Source organism: Cyprinus carpio, chromosome A17 (genome assembly GCF_018340385.1).
Source record: "Cyprinus carpio isolate SPL01 chromosome A17, ASM1834038v1, whole genome shotgun sequence".
NCBI lineage: Eukaryota > Metazoa > Chordata > Actinopteri > Cypriniformes > Cyprinidae > Cyprinus > Cyprinus carpio.
In genome coordinates this window covers 1,485,019-1,502,752 of record NC_056588.1, presented here as the reverse complement: position 1 = coordinate 1,502,752, position 17,734 = coordinate 1,485,019, and the positions used below count along the sequence as shown (strand labels likewise).

At 39.8% G+C, this 17,734-nt stretch overlaps 2 protein-coding genes and 1 long non-coding RNA gene across 3 annotated transcripts; 1 reads left to right on the top strand and 2 right to left on the bottom strand.

The window, feature by feature from the left end:
- Window positions 1-5,048: 5,048 nt before the first annotated feature.
- Window positions 5,049-6,693, bottom strand: LOC109098439. The gene is made up of 2 exons (XM_042773482.1): window positions 5,461-6,693; window positions 5,049-5,209 (listed from the first exon to the last, which is right to left on the bottom strand). Exon 1 carries the CDS (start codon window positions 6,649-6,651, stop codon window positions 5,773-5,775), a length of 879 nt encoding a protein of 292 aa, XP_042629416.1. The 5' UTR covers window positions 6,652-6,693; the 3' UTR covers window positions 5,049-5,209; window positions 5,461-5,772.
- A 4,941-nt stretch (window positions 6,694-11,634) lies between these two features.
- On the bottom strand, window positions 11,635-12,033 carry LOC122148121. Its single transcript, XR_006162092.1, has 2 exons — window positions 11,917-12,033; window positions 11,635-11,669 (listed from the first exon to the last, which is right to left on the bottom strand). It is a non-coding gene; the product is annotated as an uncharacterized LOC122148121 (long non-coding RNA).
- Window positions 12,034-15,651: 3,618 nt separating this feature from the next.
- Window positions 15,652-17,251, top strand: LOC109064779 (ovarian cancer G-protein coupled receptor 1-like). The gene has a single exon (XM_042773479.1). It carries the CDS (start codon window positions 15,811-15,813, stop codon window positions 16,849-16,851), a length of 1,041 nt encoding a protein of 346 aa, XP_042629413.1. The 5' UTR covers window positions 15,652-15,810; the 3' UTR covers window positions 16,852-17,251.
- The last annotated feature ends 483 nt before the right edge of the window (window positions 17,252-17,734 follow it).

The following is a 17,734-nucleotide window of genomic DNA, read 5'->3' as shown; positions in this document are numbered from 1 at the left end:
GAAGTTTCAGCTCACATGAGTACAACATTGAGCATCGTTCACTTTATTTCACTGTGGATTCCTTTGTAAACAAGACACAGGTCGACGCTGGATTTGCAGGGAGACTGAGATTAAAAAGCAATGCTGTGCCGTCTACACTGGATCCTTGATATGTCCTGAATATGTGTACGTGTCTAACCAAAGTCACAGAAGGCTCCTATGAAGGACGTAGCTTGTCAAACAGACACACAGAAAGTTAGTTTACTATGTAAAACTGGTATAGTATCCAATCATAGCAGTGGGCTTTACCTCCAAGTCTTCGATGCGGCACGCCCATAAAAACACAGGGAGAAAATAACCTTATGGGATCAAAATCCCGCCAAATGTATTGCAGTCGTAGATCGAAAAAATAATAAGCATAAATAAAATATTTAAAAACAGATGTAAAATAATAATGCACAAAACTGAAAAACAAATGCAATTTTTTTTTTTAAATAACAAAAAAAACGCGGTCATTGATCGTAAATAATAAGCGTGAATCAAAAATGTAAACACATTAAAAATATATTGCACAAAACTGAAACATGAACTCAAAATTTTCCAAATCGCAAACAAAATCAGGTTTCGTGCTCATATGTTATTTTTTTTGTGTGCTTATGGTCTTTTCCCCTTTGCTCTTGTTTCCCACGTTCTGCGCTTGCGTTTCTAAATGTTGCAGTTAGAGTTTCATGTAAATCAGGGCGGGCTTCAGCGTCACCATTGGGCCACAAGTTCTAGATTGACAGTTGCTCCTCTAGCCAATCAGTCCAAGGGGGAGTTGACGTCACTCCGATGCGACTCGTGGCTGCTGTGGTGGCAGGTGTGTGTGAAGCAGAGCATGTGAGTGGAGTGGAGCGGGGAGCGAGCGGGGGAGCGCGAGCGAGCGGGCGGGTCTTAGCGCAGAGCGGAATTTTTAAAAGGACGGAGCATCGCTCTATTTCCTGCTCCTATTTCGCTCCAATTTCGCTCCGCTCACCACCCCAGAATCCATCTGTCTTTTACTGTCATCAACAGACTATTTTCATTCAAAACTTGGCTCAATAATGGAGTTCAAAAAAGTACTTCAAAAAAGAGGAAAACGAAAAATCATAACAGGTGTACTATTAAAAAAACGAACTAACAGGTGATTTATTTATATAATTAGGCCCATTAATTCGTTTAATTTTACAGCAGTTTTTTTGTACAATTGATATAAGCCAATTTAAAATTTAATCCTGTGCGCTGCACAAAAGTTCATTTATAAGAATGTTGGCTAATAGTTAATTTACTTTTAAAACGTTTATGTATCATTTTTGTTTATATAATTTTTATTTATATTATGTAGGCCCATTTATTCGTTTAATTTTAGGCTACAGCAGTTTTTTTTTTTTTTGTACAATTGATATAAGCCAATTCAAAATTTAATCCTGTGCGCTGCACAAAAGTTCGGTTATAAGAATGTTGGCGTAAAAGTTAATTTACTTTTAAAACGTTTATGTATATTTTTGTTTATATAATTTTTATTTATATTATTAGGCCCATTTATTCGTTTAATTTTACAGCAGTTTTTTTTTTCTTACAATTGATATAAGCCAATTTAATTTTTAATCCTGCGCGCTGCGCAAAAGTTCAGTTATAAGAATGTTGACCTGATAGTTAATTTTACTTTGAAAAACGTTTATGTATATTTTTGTTTATATAAGTTTTATTTATATTATTAGGCCCATTTATTCTTTTAATTTTACAGGAATTTTTGTGGACTAATTTGTCATTTGTAATTTGAAATAAAACATTTCTATTTGAAAAATGTTGTTGTTGCTCATTAGTTCTTTAGGAGGTAAGGCTGTGGTCTAAGCTAAAAGTCATATATAGATTTTTTTTCTTTTTTGGAGCGAGCGGGGGCGATTTGAGTGGAGCGCGAAGCAAACTGCGTTGAGCGCTGAGCGATAATGAGCGGAGCGGCCTGATGTAGCTTTGAGCGGGGGAGCGGAGGGGGTGAACAGTTCCGTGAGCGATGAGCGGAGATTCTCACCGCTCCACTCCGCTCACATGCTCTGCCTCCCACTATGTTGTATTTCTTTTTGGCCGGAATCTGTCACAAAAAAAAATAAAAATAAAATACAGTACAGATCACAGCATGCCCACTTTAGTTAAATAAAAATTCAAACTGTAGTTTTTTTTGTTATTTTATTGAACTGAAAGCCATCTTAATGCACATTGTGCATTGCACACACATTAAATTTAATGTAAAACATCCATGCTAACACACACGTTTTCTATTTTATTTTTTTTTTCATTTGAGCGTAGACATTTCACGTCTATATAGATTTATTTTTCATACACACGAGTTTCGAAGTTTTCTCGCTCAAGTTCACATGACCGAGACGACAGAAACCACATCGTTTGCTTTAATTATTTTACAGAAGCACGTTCCGTTGTTATTCTAAGTGCACACAAATGAACGTATACGGATTCGAAAGATTTATTACTTTTATCTGTATGAACAAAGATTACTGAGTATTTTAAGAGCCAGTGAGCGCACCGGTGCCTCTATCTGTCCTGCTGTGAGCGCGCTGCTGTCTCCAGTTCATGCGCACACACTTCAATAGCGCACATTTCTGTGGGGTTACGTTAACATTAGATTGAGCGGCCATGTAAAGTTATGACTACATACATCTTTTAGATGAAAAGCGATATTTGAGGTCTATGAATGATAGCTGGGCTTTTGGATGTCCTGCCCGATGTAGGCTACTGTATTATACCACATAGACCAGCCATTAACAATCTGTCCTTCACGCGCAGGTCATTCACTGAACCAGCCACACCAAAGCAGACAGGAGGAGAACATAAAGACACAGGGGAAGTAGAATTGAGTTCAAAATTAAAATATAAGCCTACAGTTTATTTAAAAGGTAGGCTATATTTGTGTATAAAGTTGGGGATCAAAGTGTTATTACGATTCCCGGTCCCGCCCACTCCCGCTGACATTTTTCCTGTGCCGTCCCAATCCCGTGATTAACAGTGTGAAGATCTAGTGTGAGAATGGATAACCAGTGTCAGAAGGCAAATCCTGGACGATCTCAGGTACATTAGAGCCATAAACATTTTGTTAATGGGTGACAGAAACACATTCACTTTGTGTGTAATGATCTTTTCTGCAAGCTCTATGTAGTCCGACTAGGCCGATCTAGCTCGTTAACAGGTGCCTTGTTAGTTTGGTTTAGTAAGCAATACTTTATATTTTAGGCATTGTAGGGCTGCACGATAAATTGCACGCGATATGCGCGTCTTGTCAGTAAAGGCGGTGTCCTGACATTTCCTACCAGGGTTTACTGCGCATGCGCACATCAATATCGCGTCCTTTTTCTCGTGCTAAACAATGATTTTTAATGTATATGCATTACTGTAAGGGTAGGTTTAGGGTTGGGGTAGGTGTAAACTTTAATAAAAACACAATCTAATTGTAAGAAAAAAATACTTAATGTTGGTTTTCCTGTAACTGTATTCCTTCAAGCTACAACCACAAATATAACACATAAAATACTGTATTTGCATTCCGGTTCTGTAATCAGCGGTAATTCTCCATCACCTGCGCGCTTTCACATGGAGCAGCATAACGGCTAGTAAATGCTGCTCCATGAAAGTGCGCAGGTGATGGAGATTTACCGCTGATTACAGAACCGGCTTTACTGACAAGCTGCGCATCAAATATCGCGTGCGATTTATAGTGCAGCCCTACTGCCTAAAATATAAAGTATATGCTCACTAAACCAAACTAACAAGGACACGTGTTAGCGGGCTTACATATCGGCCTACTCGGACAACATAGAGCTTGCAGAAAATATCATAACACACAAAGGGAATGTTTCTGTCACCCATTAACAAAATATTTATGGGTAATTACCTGAGATCGTCCGGGATTTGCCTGCTGACGCTGGTTATCCAGCTTCACACACCTGCCACAGCAGCCACGAGTCGCATTGGAGTGACGTCAACTCCCCCTTGGACTGATTGGCTAGAGGAGCAGCTGTCAATCTAGAACTTGTGGCCCAATCTAGAACGCTGAAGCCCGCCCTGATTTACATGAAACTGTAACTGCAACATTTAGAAACGCAAGCGCAGAACGTGGAAACAAGAGCAAAGGGGAAAAGACCATAAGCACACAAAAAAATAACATATGAGCAGGAAACCTGATTTTGTTTGTGATTTGGAAAATTTTGAATTCATGTTTCAGTTTTGTGCCAATATAAATTTTAAATGTGTTTACATTTTTGATTCACGCTTATTATTTTACGATCAATGACCGCGTTTTTTGTAATTTTAAAAAAAAAATTGCATTTGTTTTTCAGTTTTGTGCGTTATTTATTTTACATGTGTTTTTAAAATATTTTATTTATGCTTATTATTTTTCGATCTATGACACGACTCTAAATAAAATAAAAAAAAAAACCATTCAAATGTCACCTCAAAACCAGGGAGAAAATAACCTATTACTTATTGACTTTGATGGTTTTGAATATAAAAACCATGCAAATGACATAAGTGGACCTCAGACAACAGTATAAAATCATTAAAAAAAAGCCAGTTCATAACCCTTTAAGTTCTTTTCTAAAAAAAAAAAATAATAATAATAATAATAATAAAATCCTTTATATTTTAAAATATATATTATAAGTATATAATATATCAAATAAGTTTATTTTAGATTTCTCTCTCAAAGCTTTTTTTTTTTATCTGATTCACTTTACCTAGCATATGAAGAGCAAATCAATCAATTTATAAATTTTACAAAATTGCATAACAAAGAAATAATAATGAATAATATAATCATCTTCTCATCATCATCACACTTTTTAAAAAAATCCCTGATTTTCTAAGATGATTTTAGTTTTTTTAGTTTTTTTTTGTTGTTGTTGTTGTTGTTGTTTTACTTGATTAACTCTACCTGGAATATATAGGAAAATAATCTATAGATTTATAGATTTTATACTATGGAAAAATAATGTTTGCTGTTCACTCTTAACACATAAATGTCATGCCGTCATAAATATTGTTCTGCTCTTAGGTGCTAATTAATAAACGGTGGAAACCACTGAAACTTGTCCGATCAGAACAATTAACTTAGATGATGTCCGTTTAGGAGGAGCTAGATGCACTCACCACTCATAGACCACCCATTGCAAACTCAAACAATATTTAATTAAGTGTGGTTCTAGAAAGAGAAACAACAACAACAACAATAAAGTGTAAATATACACACTGATAAACATCAATATGCAAATGAATAATATCTGCATTTGCTATGACATTAACACTGATAGTGCGTCTGACAGCGATCGTATGATAAGATTGGCTAAGAGATTAGCTGACAGACACATGTGCTCGATAGACGCGGGAAAACATGTCTTGAAAGACTAATGCACAATCAAATATAAACACAGTATAATGAAGAAACAAACTTACTCTTTGATGCACGCACACATGCGATAACTCAATATTGCGGGAGAACTGGCATTATCATCACCGTTAGAATCGTCTCACGCTAGTAATAATAATAGCGATCATATCTGCCCTGAAACTGCGTCAGCGTCCGGGTCCTTTTTTGACTTCTGGGTCCTAACAATAGGCGTGTGACTGACGCCTGACTAAATAACAACAGCGATTAACCATTACACATATACTAGAACTGTATGAACATTAAATAACTGGCCGTCATTTTAGTACAGCCGCCCCCAAATGTGCTTGCAGATTTGTATCTTGGGCCAGTACTCACAGTCATTCAGGAAGTGAAGGGAGCTTAATTAATCTGACAACAGGTCTGATGTAGGTTCTGTCTTTGATCTGGATTTCTGCAGCTCTTACTTTATTATCAGCTCCGACCTGGACAGATTTCACAGTTCCAACAGGCCAGAGTGCCCTGGGGAATTGTGGATCAGCAATCATAACCACTGTCCCTACTGTCAAGTTGTCTATCTCTTGTTGCCATTTCTGGCGAGACTGGAGTCCGGGCAGGTAGTTACGCAGATAACTGCTCCAGAACTGGTCTGCCAATATCTGGCTGTGTCTCCAGCGCTTGCGGCTGAGCAGTTCAGATGCAGGGTAAATTACCTGTGGCAAGGCAGAGTCTCGTCGGCCCATTAAGAGAGAATTAGGGGTTATTGGATCAGGATCCGCTACATCTGAGGATACGTATCCCAATGGCTTTGAATTTAGAATTCCTTCGATTTCAACAAGGACAGTCCTGAGCACTTCCTCCGTGACAGTTTGCACACCAATGGTGGTGTACAGTGCAGCTTTAAGAGATCTGATTTCTCTTTCCCAGGATCCTCCGAAATGTGGGGAGTTTGGTGGATTGTAATGGAAGTCAATCTGTTGCTTGGCAAGTTCTCTTTGTAACTGAGGGTGAATATTGTTGAAGGCCTCCTTAAGCTCATGATCTCCACCCTTGAAATTGGTACCCTGATCAGAGCACAACTCATGAGGTTTTCCCCTACGGGCGATGAATCGACGTAGAGACATGAGGAAGGAGTCTGTGTCAGCTTGAGAGAGAAGGTCGATGTACACTGCCCTTGTGGTCAAACATTTATAAATGATACCCCAGCGTTTCTCGTTCCGGCGCCCAATTTTGATGGTAAATGGGCCAAAGCAGTCCATGCCTGTAGAGTAAAAGGCTGGTTGGAAGAGTCTTAAACTGGAAGGAGGGTAAGTCAGCCATTTTAGGTATATTGGGCTTGCCACGCCACCTTTGACACTCAGTACAGTGATGCTGAATTGATCTTACTGCTTGACGGCCTCTCAAGATCCAGAAGCGTCTTCTGATTTCAGCAAAGACTCTTTCAGTACCAGGGTGATGGAGCTGTGCATTGTACTGCTGAATTAGTAGTTTAGTCACAGGATGGACTTGGTCTAGGACAATTGGGTGAAGAATGTCAGGACTGAGTAGGTGACATCTTCCGAGTCGTCCACCCACTCTAATCAGCTGTGTGTCAGAATCAAATTCGGGAGCTAATGTCTTTAGACGACTGTTTGAGGAGATGGGTTTCCCTGCTTGAAGCTGAGCATATTCATCAGGAAAACTCTCCATTTGAGACTGTTGAATAATTTTGAGCTCGGCTTTCTTATACGTGTCAGCAGTGACAGTGTCTGTGGAACTGGCCGCCCCGTGAAGGGATCTGGCTGTTGCATTTACAAGCTCTTGAAAATTGTCAAATTGAGATGCACTGACTGAATGCTGGTCACCCTGAGTTATTAGATGGAAGGATACTGGTTTACGCAGTTCCTTTGAGGTGTCAGTTGGCACCAGATTGGGCATTTTGGGCCAAGACGATAGAGGTTTCTGCAAAAATTCTGGGCCATTCTTCCAGCGGGTAGGTTCGGCTAGCTGAACCAGTGTCATGCCACGAGTAATATCGTCAGCAGGGTTGTCTTGTGAGGGCACATAGGACCATAAATGTGAATCAGTTAGCTCTTGAAGTTCCGCAACTCTCGTTCCTACAAACACTTTAAAATGGCATGAGTCCGATTGAAGCCAGTTGAGCACGGTTGTAGAATCAGTCCAGTATCTGAAACTGCTGATGTTTAGTGTGAGCTCTCTTTGCAGAACTGCTGCCAATTGTGCTCCAGTTAAAGCAGCACATAGCTCGAGTCGGGGAATTGTTTGCTGCTTCTTTGGAGCTACTGGTGATCTAGCTGCCAAGAATGACACCTCTATCTGTCCTTTGCTATCTTCAGTGCGGAGATAGGCTACAGCACCGTACGCTCGCTCTGAGGCATCACAGAATGTGTGCACACTTCTTGAGCTGATCTTTTGAGCTGATCCTTTGTAGTGTAGCATCTGGGCAGTGTGACACAGGAAAGTTGTGGAAGCTCGTCTTCCCATGTGAGCCATGAATTTCTGAGGTCTGTGGGCAGTTCAGGGTCATCCCATTCTCTCTTTTGTCCCAAAGCCTCTGGACTATGATCTTAGCTCTAGTGGTAAATGGGGTGATGAATCCCAAGGGATCATACTGACTGGAAAGGACGCTATATATGTGTCGCATAGTGGGCTCAGTTTTTTACGACATGGCCATGTTTATAACCAAGGGTGTCGGATCTGCACTGCCACCTAAGTCCTAAGTGTGCGCTACTGGGGGTCGGCCCTGTCTGAACTAAACCAAAGCTCATGGTTCTCTGACCTGATTTGCTGCGGCAGGTGTTGCAGCAGTTGGGGAGTGTTACTAGCCCATTGACGCAGTTCAAATCCACCCTTGGCCAGCAGATGTCGCATATCATCCACTAATTGTCTGGCAATCTCAAAAGAGGGGACACTCTGCAACCAGTTGTCCACATAGAAACAACGATCTACTGCTACTCGTACCTCATTATCCGGTTGGCTGTGATCAGCAACATGTTTCCGAAGAGCAAAGGTTGCACAGCAGGGGCTGCACGTGGTGCCAAAGGGTAACACTGACCACTGATAGACATCAGGTGCATTGGTCGGTTTCAGGTCTCGCCACAGGAATCGCAAGAATGGTTGGTCTTCTGGTAGGAGACGCACCTGATGAAACATCCCCTTTATGTCACTGCTAATGGCTACTGCATGCTCTCTGAAACGGAGAAGTACTCCCAGCAAGGTAGCACCCAGAGTTGGCCCAGGAATAAGATATTCATTTAAGTTCAGCCCTTGGAAGTTGAAAGAACAATTGAATACTATCCTGTTCTTTCCGTTGTGGTGGACCATGTGATGTGGAATATACCACCCTGAAGTCTGTACAGCTGTGGATTTGGGAATTTTTCTCACATAGCCTGATTCTAGCAGCCTGTTCATCTCAGATGTGTATGCTTGGGATTTCTCAAAGCTCTGTGCCAGCTGATTTTCAGTCCTTCTCAAATGAGGCATTACCGCTTCCTTTGGAGCAGCTAGAGGTGGAGGACTGATTTCCAGAGGAGGCGGGGTTGCGTATCTTTGCACACCTTCAACTTCAACCCTCATAGTTTTCTCCTCCAGAATGCGCACAGCTTCTGCATCTTGCTTTGACCTCGTCACAAGTCGTTCATTTTGGTAGGGCAAGATATCCATCTGCCACAACCGCTCCACTTGACTGTATAGATCATTAGGTGCAAGGCTTACAGATGTAAACAAGCACTGTTGTGTATGTGGAATGTGTTCAAGGAACTTTGATGGACCTTGGAGTGTCCATCCCAAATTAGTTTTCACAGCTGCTGGACCTCCGGGGGGTCCCAAATGAACTGGCTCAACAGGGGTGATCAGTTGTGGGTAATCTGACCCAATGAGCAGTAATGGCCTTGCATGGTCAATTGACTGAAGAGGTAGGCCTCTGAGATGGCGATATTTATTTTGGAGCATTTCAATTGGGTAGGAATGAGGGGCTAATCCAAGCTCCTCTGCAGTGAAGGCTCTTCTGATTGTGAAGTTGCGATCTGGTTGTGTAGCTGGACTCACTGAGAATGATACTGTGAAGCCATGGATAACGCGGATGTCTTGGCGCACTGTGCGAAGACACAGGTCTTCGGGTTTACCATTGAGGTTGAGTAGCTGAGCTGCTTCATGGAGAAGTATTGTGCGCTCTGAACCATCATCTAGTAGTGCGTATGTATCTAGTGAAAAAGTCTCCGTTGCGTATGAGGACTCTGCACAATTTCAGTAACACTCTACTGCTGCCAGTAGGTCTATCAACATACAGAGTTTCTATCGTGGTGCTGGTAGACTGGGGTGATCTCTCCCATTTCTTTGGTGGCATTAGCATTCAGTTCATTGTTGGCCTCATGCAGAATTTCTAGATGTCTCCTCTGACACTTATTGCATTTCGCCTTAAGAGTACACTGACCTGCTTGGTGATAGCGACCACATTTCCAACATCTCTGATTGGATCTGATCCAGGTAACAATCTGATCTTTGGTCAGCAGTTTGAAGTTTGAACACTGATTGAGATAGTGCTGTGTGGTATTACAGAAGGGGCAGTATTTCTTTGGTTTCTCTAGTGATCTCACCTCTGAAACTGTATTCCGGCGAACCACTTCAACCTTGGAAACTGGACTTTGCTCTCTTCCATGGAAGATGGCAGTAGATTTGTGCGCTACTTTAGGCACTCTTTGCTGGTCTTTGCGGAAGCTCTGTCTCTCTCTACCAGGGTCAATACCGAACTGGGTACCATCCTCTTGCACTCTCACCTCATACTCCAGCCATTCTGCAAATTCAAGCAAGGTAGGGATAGGTGTCTTGAGTGGATTGACATACCTCTTAAAGTTTGCTCTGAGATCGTGAGGTAGTTTAGCTAGGAGGCGGGAGACATGCGATCCACAAGCCAATTCTGTACGTCCAGGACTTCCTAACTGATCCAACATTCCAACGAGGGCTCGTACCTTTAGTGCAAAAAGCCTGAATACTCTGGTGTCACCACTTTTTATGTTGGGTCCATCCATCAAAACAGCAATGCGTTGAAGTGCAAGTTGATGGGGTTGCCCATAGAGTTCTGTTAGGGCCTGCATGGTATGAGTGTAAGGGTACCTGCTGTTACTGTAGGAGTCAGCAATGAGCAATGCTTCTTCAAACTTCAAGTGGTCCATCAATATTTGGAACTTAAAGTGCTCTTTGGCATCAGCAGGCAGGAGATTGTCAAGAGCTACCTTTAACCTGGCGAACTCACGTGGATCCTCTTTGGTGAAGTTAGGAATGGTAGGGGTTTGGACCACGATAAGTGTTCTCTTGACTGATTGGCAATGAAGAATGATAAGGCACGAATGGTCTCTGCTGCCTGGAGGTAGGGCTGTAATAGTGTGAGGATGGATGTCTTGAGTGGTGATAGCTTTCATCTGCATGCTCCGCCCTCTGGGGTGATACTGCACGCTCTGGCGATGGCGAAATTGATCTGGATTGCTTGGAACCCGCTTTCATCCTCTGAAGCTCATGAATGATCTCATCTATTCTATCACATTGACGTTCTGAGTGCAACTTATCCTTACTGTGTTTCACTGACCTTTCTCCTTCATAACGTGGATCGCTTTGATCTCTTGTTGACGTTACTCTGTGGTGTGACAGTGAGGTAGAGATTCGATTCTCCATATTGCACGTCAAATGTCTGAGTGAATGAAATGGTTGAGATGGAGACAATGATCTTGAAGTGTGAGCTGCTGAGTGTTCACTGAGGTCGCGTCTGAGTTGACGGTTCTCTTTCTCCAGATCCTTGAGGCGCATCTCCAGTGCTTCAGGTGAGAAGTGTGCATTCCCCCCATAGGCAGGAAAGTGATCAATGCCAGCAACCAGGGTGCTGTGAAGTGGTAATGGACCTCCTGTAGCCCCTATTGGCTGTTCTCCTACGTTGGAGTGGTCTGAGGGTTTGTGTGCTGATGGCTGCTCTGGCACATAATCCACCTCATAGTCATCAAGGTACTTTGGCATCTGCGTTCGGCGTCGAGAGCGAACTGTAGCATCACTAATCTCCTCACTATGTATGGACATTTGTATTAATTCAGAAGTTGCCTGCATCCGGCTCGAAGGACCATGTAAAATATTGTTCTGCTCTTAGGTGCTAATTAATAAACGGTGGAAACCACTGAAACTTGTCCGATCAGAACAATTAACTTAGATGATGTCCGTTTAGGAGGAGCTAGATGCACTCACCACTCATAGACCACCCATTGCAAACTCAAACAATATTTAATTAAGTGTGGTTCTAGAAAGAGAAACAACAACAACAATAAAGTGTAAATATACACACTGATAAACATCAATATGCAAATGAATAATATCTGCATTTGCTATGACATTAACACTGATAGTGCGTCTAACAGCGATCGTATGATAAGATTGGCTAGAGATTAGCTGACAGACACATGTGCTCGACAGACGCGGTAAACACGTCTTGAAAGACTAATGCACAATCAAATATAAACACAGTATAATGAAGAAACAAAACTTACTCTTTGATGCACGCACACATGCGATAACTCAATATTGCGGGAGAACTGGCATTATCATCACCGTTAGAATCGTCTCACGCTAGTAATAATAATAGCGATCATATCTGCCCTGAAACTACTACAACTACCGGGTCCTTTTTAGACTTCTGTGTCCTAACAATTGGCGTGTGACTGACGCCTGACTAAATAACAACAGCGATTAACCATTACACATATACTAGAAGAGGACTCAGAGCTCACCAACTAACACACAACAAAACTAAAAATCATTTCTTTAGCTTTGATGCAACTTTGAACAAAGAGGACTCAGAGGGGAGCATCTATCTTATTACACACCTAATATCGAAATAGCTATGTCACCACAACGTGCACAAATACAGCAGCGCAGGATGTTTACTGTCATCCGAGGAGCATTAAACTAGCACTGTTAGTAAACATTGAACAAACAAACATAGATAGATAAATAAACAAAACAAAGTTAAGAAAATAAACAAACAAAACATAAAAATTAAACCAAACCAGCCGTTTAATGTTATTAATTCATCATAACAAGAACAGCTACATCAGCCTAATTCCTTTACATTACTGGAAATAACACAGGGCTGCAAATCTGTAAATGAATGATCAAATTTAGCAACTTTAATTTGACCACTTTAATGGGTCATTAGATTGAAACTTTGGCAAAAAAAAAATTATTAAAAAAAAAAAAAACAGCCACTGAATTTGTCATTTCAATTAATTTGCACATTGTAATGTTGTGTTTCTATGTTTATTATTGTACCTTGCTTCTAACTTTTAAATATGCAAATACTCAACTACCGATAAGCAAATTTTCTTCTGCTAACCCACACATAACTTTGACATACTCCCATCAATCCCACAAACTCACGGGACATTTCGTCTCCTTGAAATTATAAGGGTCTATCAGCTATTTTTGTCAAAATTTTGTTATTCACATATTCTTATTCTGTGACAACTTATTTACATTATGTGAAGTTGTGTACACTTTGGAACTAATGTATGAAAGAGATAGTCCCCATTTCTCTATATGGAGTGCAAGCACTTTGAAGCTCAGTATCTCTAAACTGCTCAGAATGTGGACAGAACCTTATGATTCCAAGGTGACATATCATAGGGTGACCAAACGTCCCAGGACACGTCTAAAATATCCACGTTTTGGCTTTGTTTGCGCTGCGCAGACCAATTGTTGTAAGTTTTCTTGTGGATTATTTCTTATATTAAAATACTAAAATGCAGATAATTATCTCATATATGATGTAACATGACATCAAAATAATTACAGTTATTTGCACATTTAAATGTATATATGTAATTTATAAACAGAAATAATAATTATTTATTACTATAATTGTATAATATAATATAATTTTATAATTATATATGAAATATATAATATAATAGTATAATATAATTATATAATATTGTACAAAATATATTATATATAATTACCAAAAAAAATTAAAAAAAAAAAAACATTTCAATGACGGATAAGATACTTTATTATATAATATTTTGGTATATTATTTTAGATAATTTTGGTCCCACAACCTCTTTTTCAGCTGTAGAAAAACTGCTAAGAAAAGATGAAACTAGCACATAAGTGAAAGGATATGAAATTTTATTTTTAATAAATGCACATGTATATGCAACATACTGTATCAAGTATCTAGGCACTATTGTTTGAATGAGTTATGTGCCAAAATGCATCCAGATGTGTGTAACCCTTCCATACGTACGGTATGATATCACTTCTACATCTGCAGTTCATCAGTCTTAAAGGAATTTGTGGAGAGGTTTTATGTCATGAGCTGGTGAGACAGAACTGATAAGAGAGACAACCATTAAGATATGCTGAAAAATGCCAAATACTAGAAATGTAATCCAATCTGATTTTTTTTTTTTTTTTTTTTTTTTAGTTTTTTTATTGTTTAGTCTGATTAATCAAAAATTAATCATAATTGAAGGGCTTGTTTAATCCAATCAATGTGAAGTGAACATGAAGTATTTGAAACACAGATGGGCTTAAAAGGTAAACGTTTTCCTTAAAAGAAAATTCAGGACTTTCTATGTTTTCAACTAAAATAAGCTAATTCATCTTTTCCATGTATTACAAAACTTAACAGTTTAGATTAGAGATTAACATTTATTAAATATTAAATTCAATACCCACTATTTTGTAAAAATGTTAAGATAACTATAAAACCTAGATTTGGGTAGGCTTAATATGATCACTTACCAAAACATTTAAAGAATTCAAATAAGTAAATAAATAGGAAGTGATCAAAAATTGTAATCCTAATAAATAAATAAATGGGGTATGTATGTATGTATGTATATATATACAGGTACATCTCAGTAAATTTATATATTATATATATATATATATATATATATATATATATATATGTATGTATGTATGTATGTATGTATGTATATATATACAGGTACATCTCAGTAAATTTAAATGTCGTGGAAAAGTTCATTTATTTCAGTAATTCAACTCAAATTAAATATATTAAATTTAAGTGTATTAAATTAAGTGTATTAAATAAATTCAGTGCACACAGACTGAAATAGTTTAAGCCTTTGGTTATTTTAATTGTGATGATTTTGGCTCACATTTAACAAAAACCCACCAATTCACTATCTCAACAAATTAGAATATGATGACATGCCAATCAGCTAATCAACTCAAAACACCTGCAAAGGTTTCCTGAGCCTTCAAAATGGTCTCTCAGTTTGGTTCACTAGGCTACACAATCATGGGGAAGACTGGCTGATCTGACAGTTGACCAGAAGACAATCACTGACACCCTTCACAAGGAGGGGTAAGCCACAAACATTCATTGCCAAAGAAGCTGGCTGTTCACAGAGTGCTGTATCCAAGCATGTTAACAGAAAGTTGAGTGGAAGGAAAAAGTGTGGAAGAAAAAGATGCACAACCAACTGAGAGAACCGCAGCAAATTGTCAAGCAAAATCGATTCAAGAATTTGAGTGAACTTCACAAGGAACAATGGAACAATGGACTGAGGCTGGGGTCAAGGCATCAAGAGCCACCACACACAGACGTGTCAAGGAATTTGGCTACAGTTGTTGTATTCCTCTTGTTAAGCCACTCCTGAACCACAGACAACATCAGAGGCGTCTTACCTGAGATAAGGAGAAGAAGAACTGGACTCTTGCCCAGTGGTCCAAAGTCCTCTTTTCAGATGAGAGCAAGTTTTGTATTTTATTTGGAAACCAAGGTCCTAGAGTCTGGAGGAAGGGTGGAGAAGCTCATAGCCCAAGTTGCAATGTCATCTGCTGGTGTTGATCCATTGTGTTTTTTAAAAACCAAAGTAACTGCACCCGTTTACCAAGAAATTTTGGAGCACTTCATGCTTTCTTCTGATGACCAGCTTTTCGAAGATTCTGATTTCATTTTCCAGCAGGATTTGGCACCTGCCCACACTGCCAAAAGCACCAAAAGTTAGTTAAATGACCGTGGTGTTGGTGTGCTTGACTGGCCAGCAAACTCACCAGACCTGAACCCCAGAGAGAATCTATGGGGTATTGTCAAGAGGAAAATGAGAAACAAGAGACCATAAAATGCAGATGAGCTGAAGGACACTGTCAAAGAAACCTGGGCTTTCATACCACCTCAGCAGTGCCACAAACTGATCCCCTCCACGCCACGCCGAACTGAGGCAGTAATTAAAGCAAAAGGAGCCCCTACCAAGTATTGAGTGCATGTACAGTAAATAAACATACTTTCCAGACAGCCAACAATTCACTAAAAAAAAATATACAAATAAATATATATCCTGGAAATCAGCAGTCATGCTGTCTTAGTTCTTTGTGAAACATGATTTGCATGGCTCATTTTTCCGTGAATGCAACACCTACTCACATTATATGGTAATAATACACTGGACGTACCTGAGAATAGCATTCATCTCCTTTCGAAAAATGATTTTGCGTCTACCATGGACCTGAACACTTCGGTAAACTGTACTATCTGGCCACATGAAAACGCAGTGGAGCAGTACATGTACCCGGAGGCTTACTCGATGTTCTTCATCATTGGATTTCCAGCAAACTGCCTGTCCCTGTACGTGGCCTGGGTTCTGATGAAGAAGGGCAATAATTTGGCGGTTTATCTGATTAATTTGTCGGTCGGAGATCTGCTGTATATCCTCACTCTACCCATTTGGATCATGATGGCACTCGGCTATGAGGTGAATGACAGTCTGTGCAGCATTATAGCGGTGGTCATGTTCAACAGCTTCTATGTGGGTTCGGGGTTCCTGTGCTGCATCTCAATGGACCGATATTTAGCCATCGTGTTTCCGCTGTATTTTGCACGTGTGCGAGAGGTCAGAACTGCAGTATTGGTGAGCTCCATTGTATGGCTGGTGGAGATCGTGCTTCATCTGGGTCTTCTAATCTACAGACAGGATATCTGGAACTTCTCTGCCAGTCGTATGTGCGAGGAGCCGATGATGATGAGCTCCGCCGCCGCCAATGTGGCCATCACACGCGCTGTCCTAGGATTTCTGGTTCCTGTGATCATTATGAGCTTCTGCTTCGAGGAGATCATCAGGGCGCTGAAGAAAAGCACATCAACTTTGGTCAGCGAACGGAGGAAGATTTGCCGCCTTCTCTTCTCTCTCCTTTTCACCTACTTGCTGGCTTTTACACCCTTCCAGGTGGTGATGTTCATCAGAGGACTGCTGGAGCCTGGAAACTGCAGCGTCGCGAAGAATCTCAGAGACGTTTACATGGTGTTTGTGGCTACGACTACAATAAACAGCGTTTTAGACCCCATCCTTTATTGTCTCATAAGTGACAGTGCCAAAACTGAAATGAAACGACTTTTTAATCTCTGTGAGGAACAATTCAAGAAGATGCATTCATCTGTGGTGAAACCTTGAGACTCCAAATATACTGTAAATTAATGTCAGACTCTTAAGATCTGAAGATATGAAATTATAGTCAGAAAATTTAATTTTACAGTTTATTTTACAGAACAGTTTATTGAACCTTTAGACATAAAAAAAAGTGTGCTTACGTGTTTTTGTTGAGTATCAGGCTTGTATGACTCATATAGTGTGAATATGGGGAAAAACAGCCCAATTACATTCAGACAACTGAGGAAAAATATGCCATTTGGCGCAGATGCCCATATTTATATGGACAGAAATATTAAATTCTGTTGCTTGTAATGTAAATCGATGAGAGTTTTATAACAGTAGAGCAGATACTTACATAAAATGATATAAATATCAGTTGTCACTCTATATCTCCAATAATATGTCTCAGTAAGATGAGATTGAAATGATCCAAACATATAATGCAGTGCAATCCAATTATGATTGAGAGATGAAGAAATAAAGGCTCCTCAGAAGATGTGAGATGTTCTGGAGGCTTGTGAAGATCATTCCTCCGCTGAGGAACAGTGAAAGTAAAGCTTCTGGAAACAAACGCTCCTCAAAAGATCCTGATGATCAGATTTGAGACTCTAAAACATGATTGATGGAGAATCAAGTAAAGCTGAGCTGCTTCAGTCCAGTAAGTGTTCATCTGGAGATATTACTGCAGTTATTCTGACCTTTACTTGATCAAAATCACTCAAGATCTGACACCAGAAAGACACGAGAAGCTCCGACTGAAGCTGGACGTTTGTACAATTAGACTAAAAATGATTTTTACTTGATTAAAAAGTCAATCAGACAACAGAAGGCATTGAGTAGATGGTATGAAACAGATGTTTCAGCAATCATGCTGATCATTTAGAGGCCTTACAAATTTGTGTAT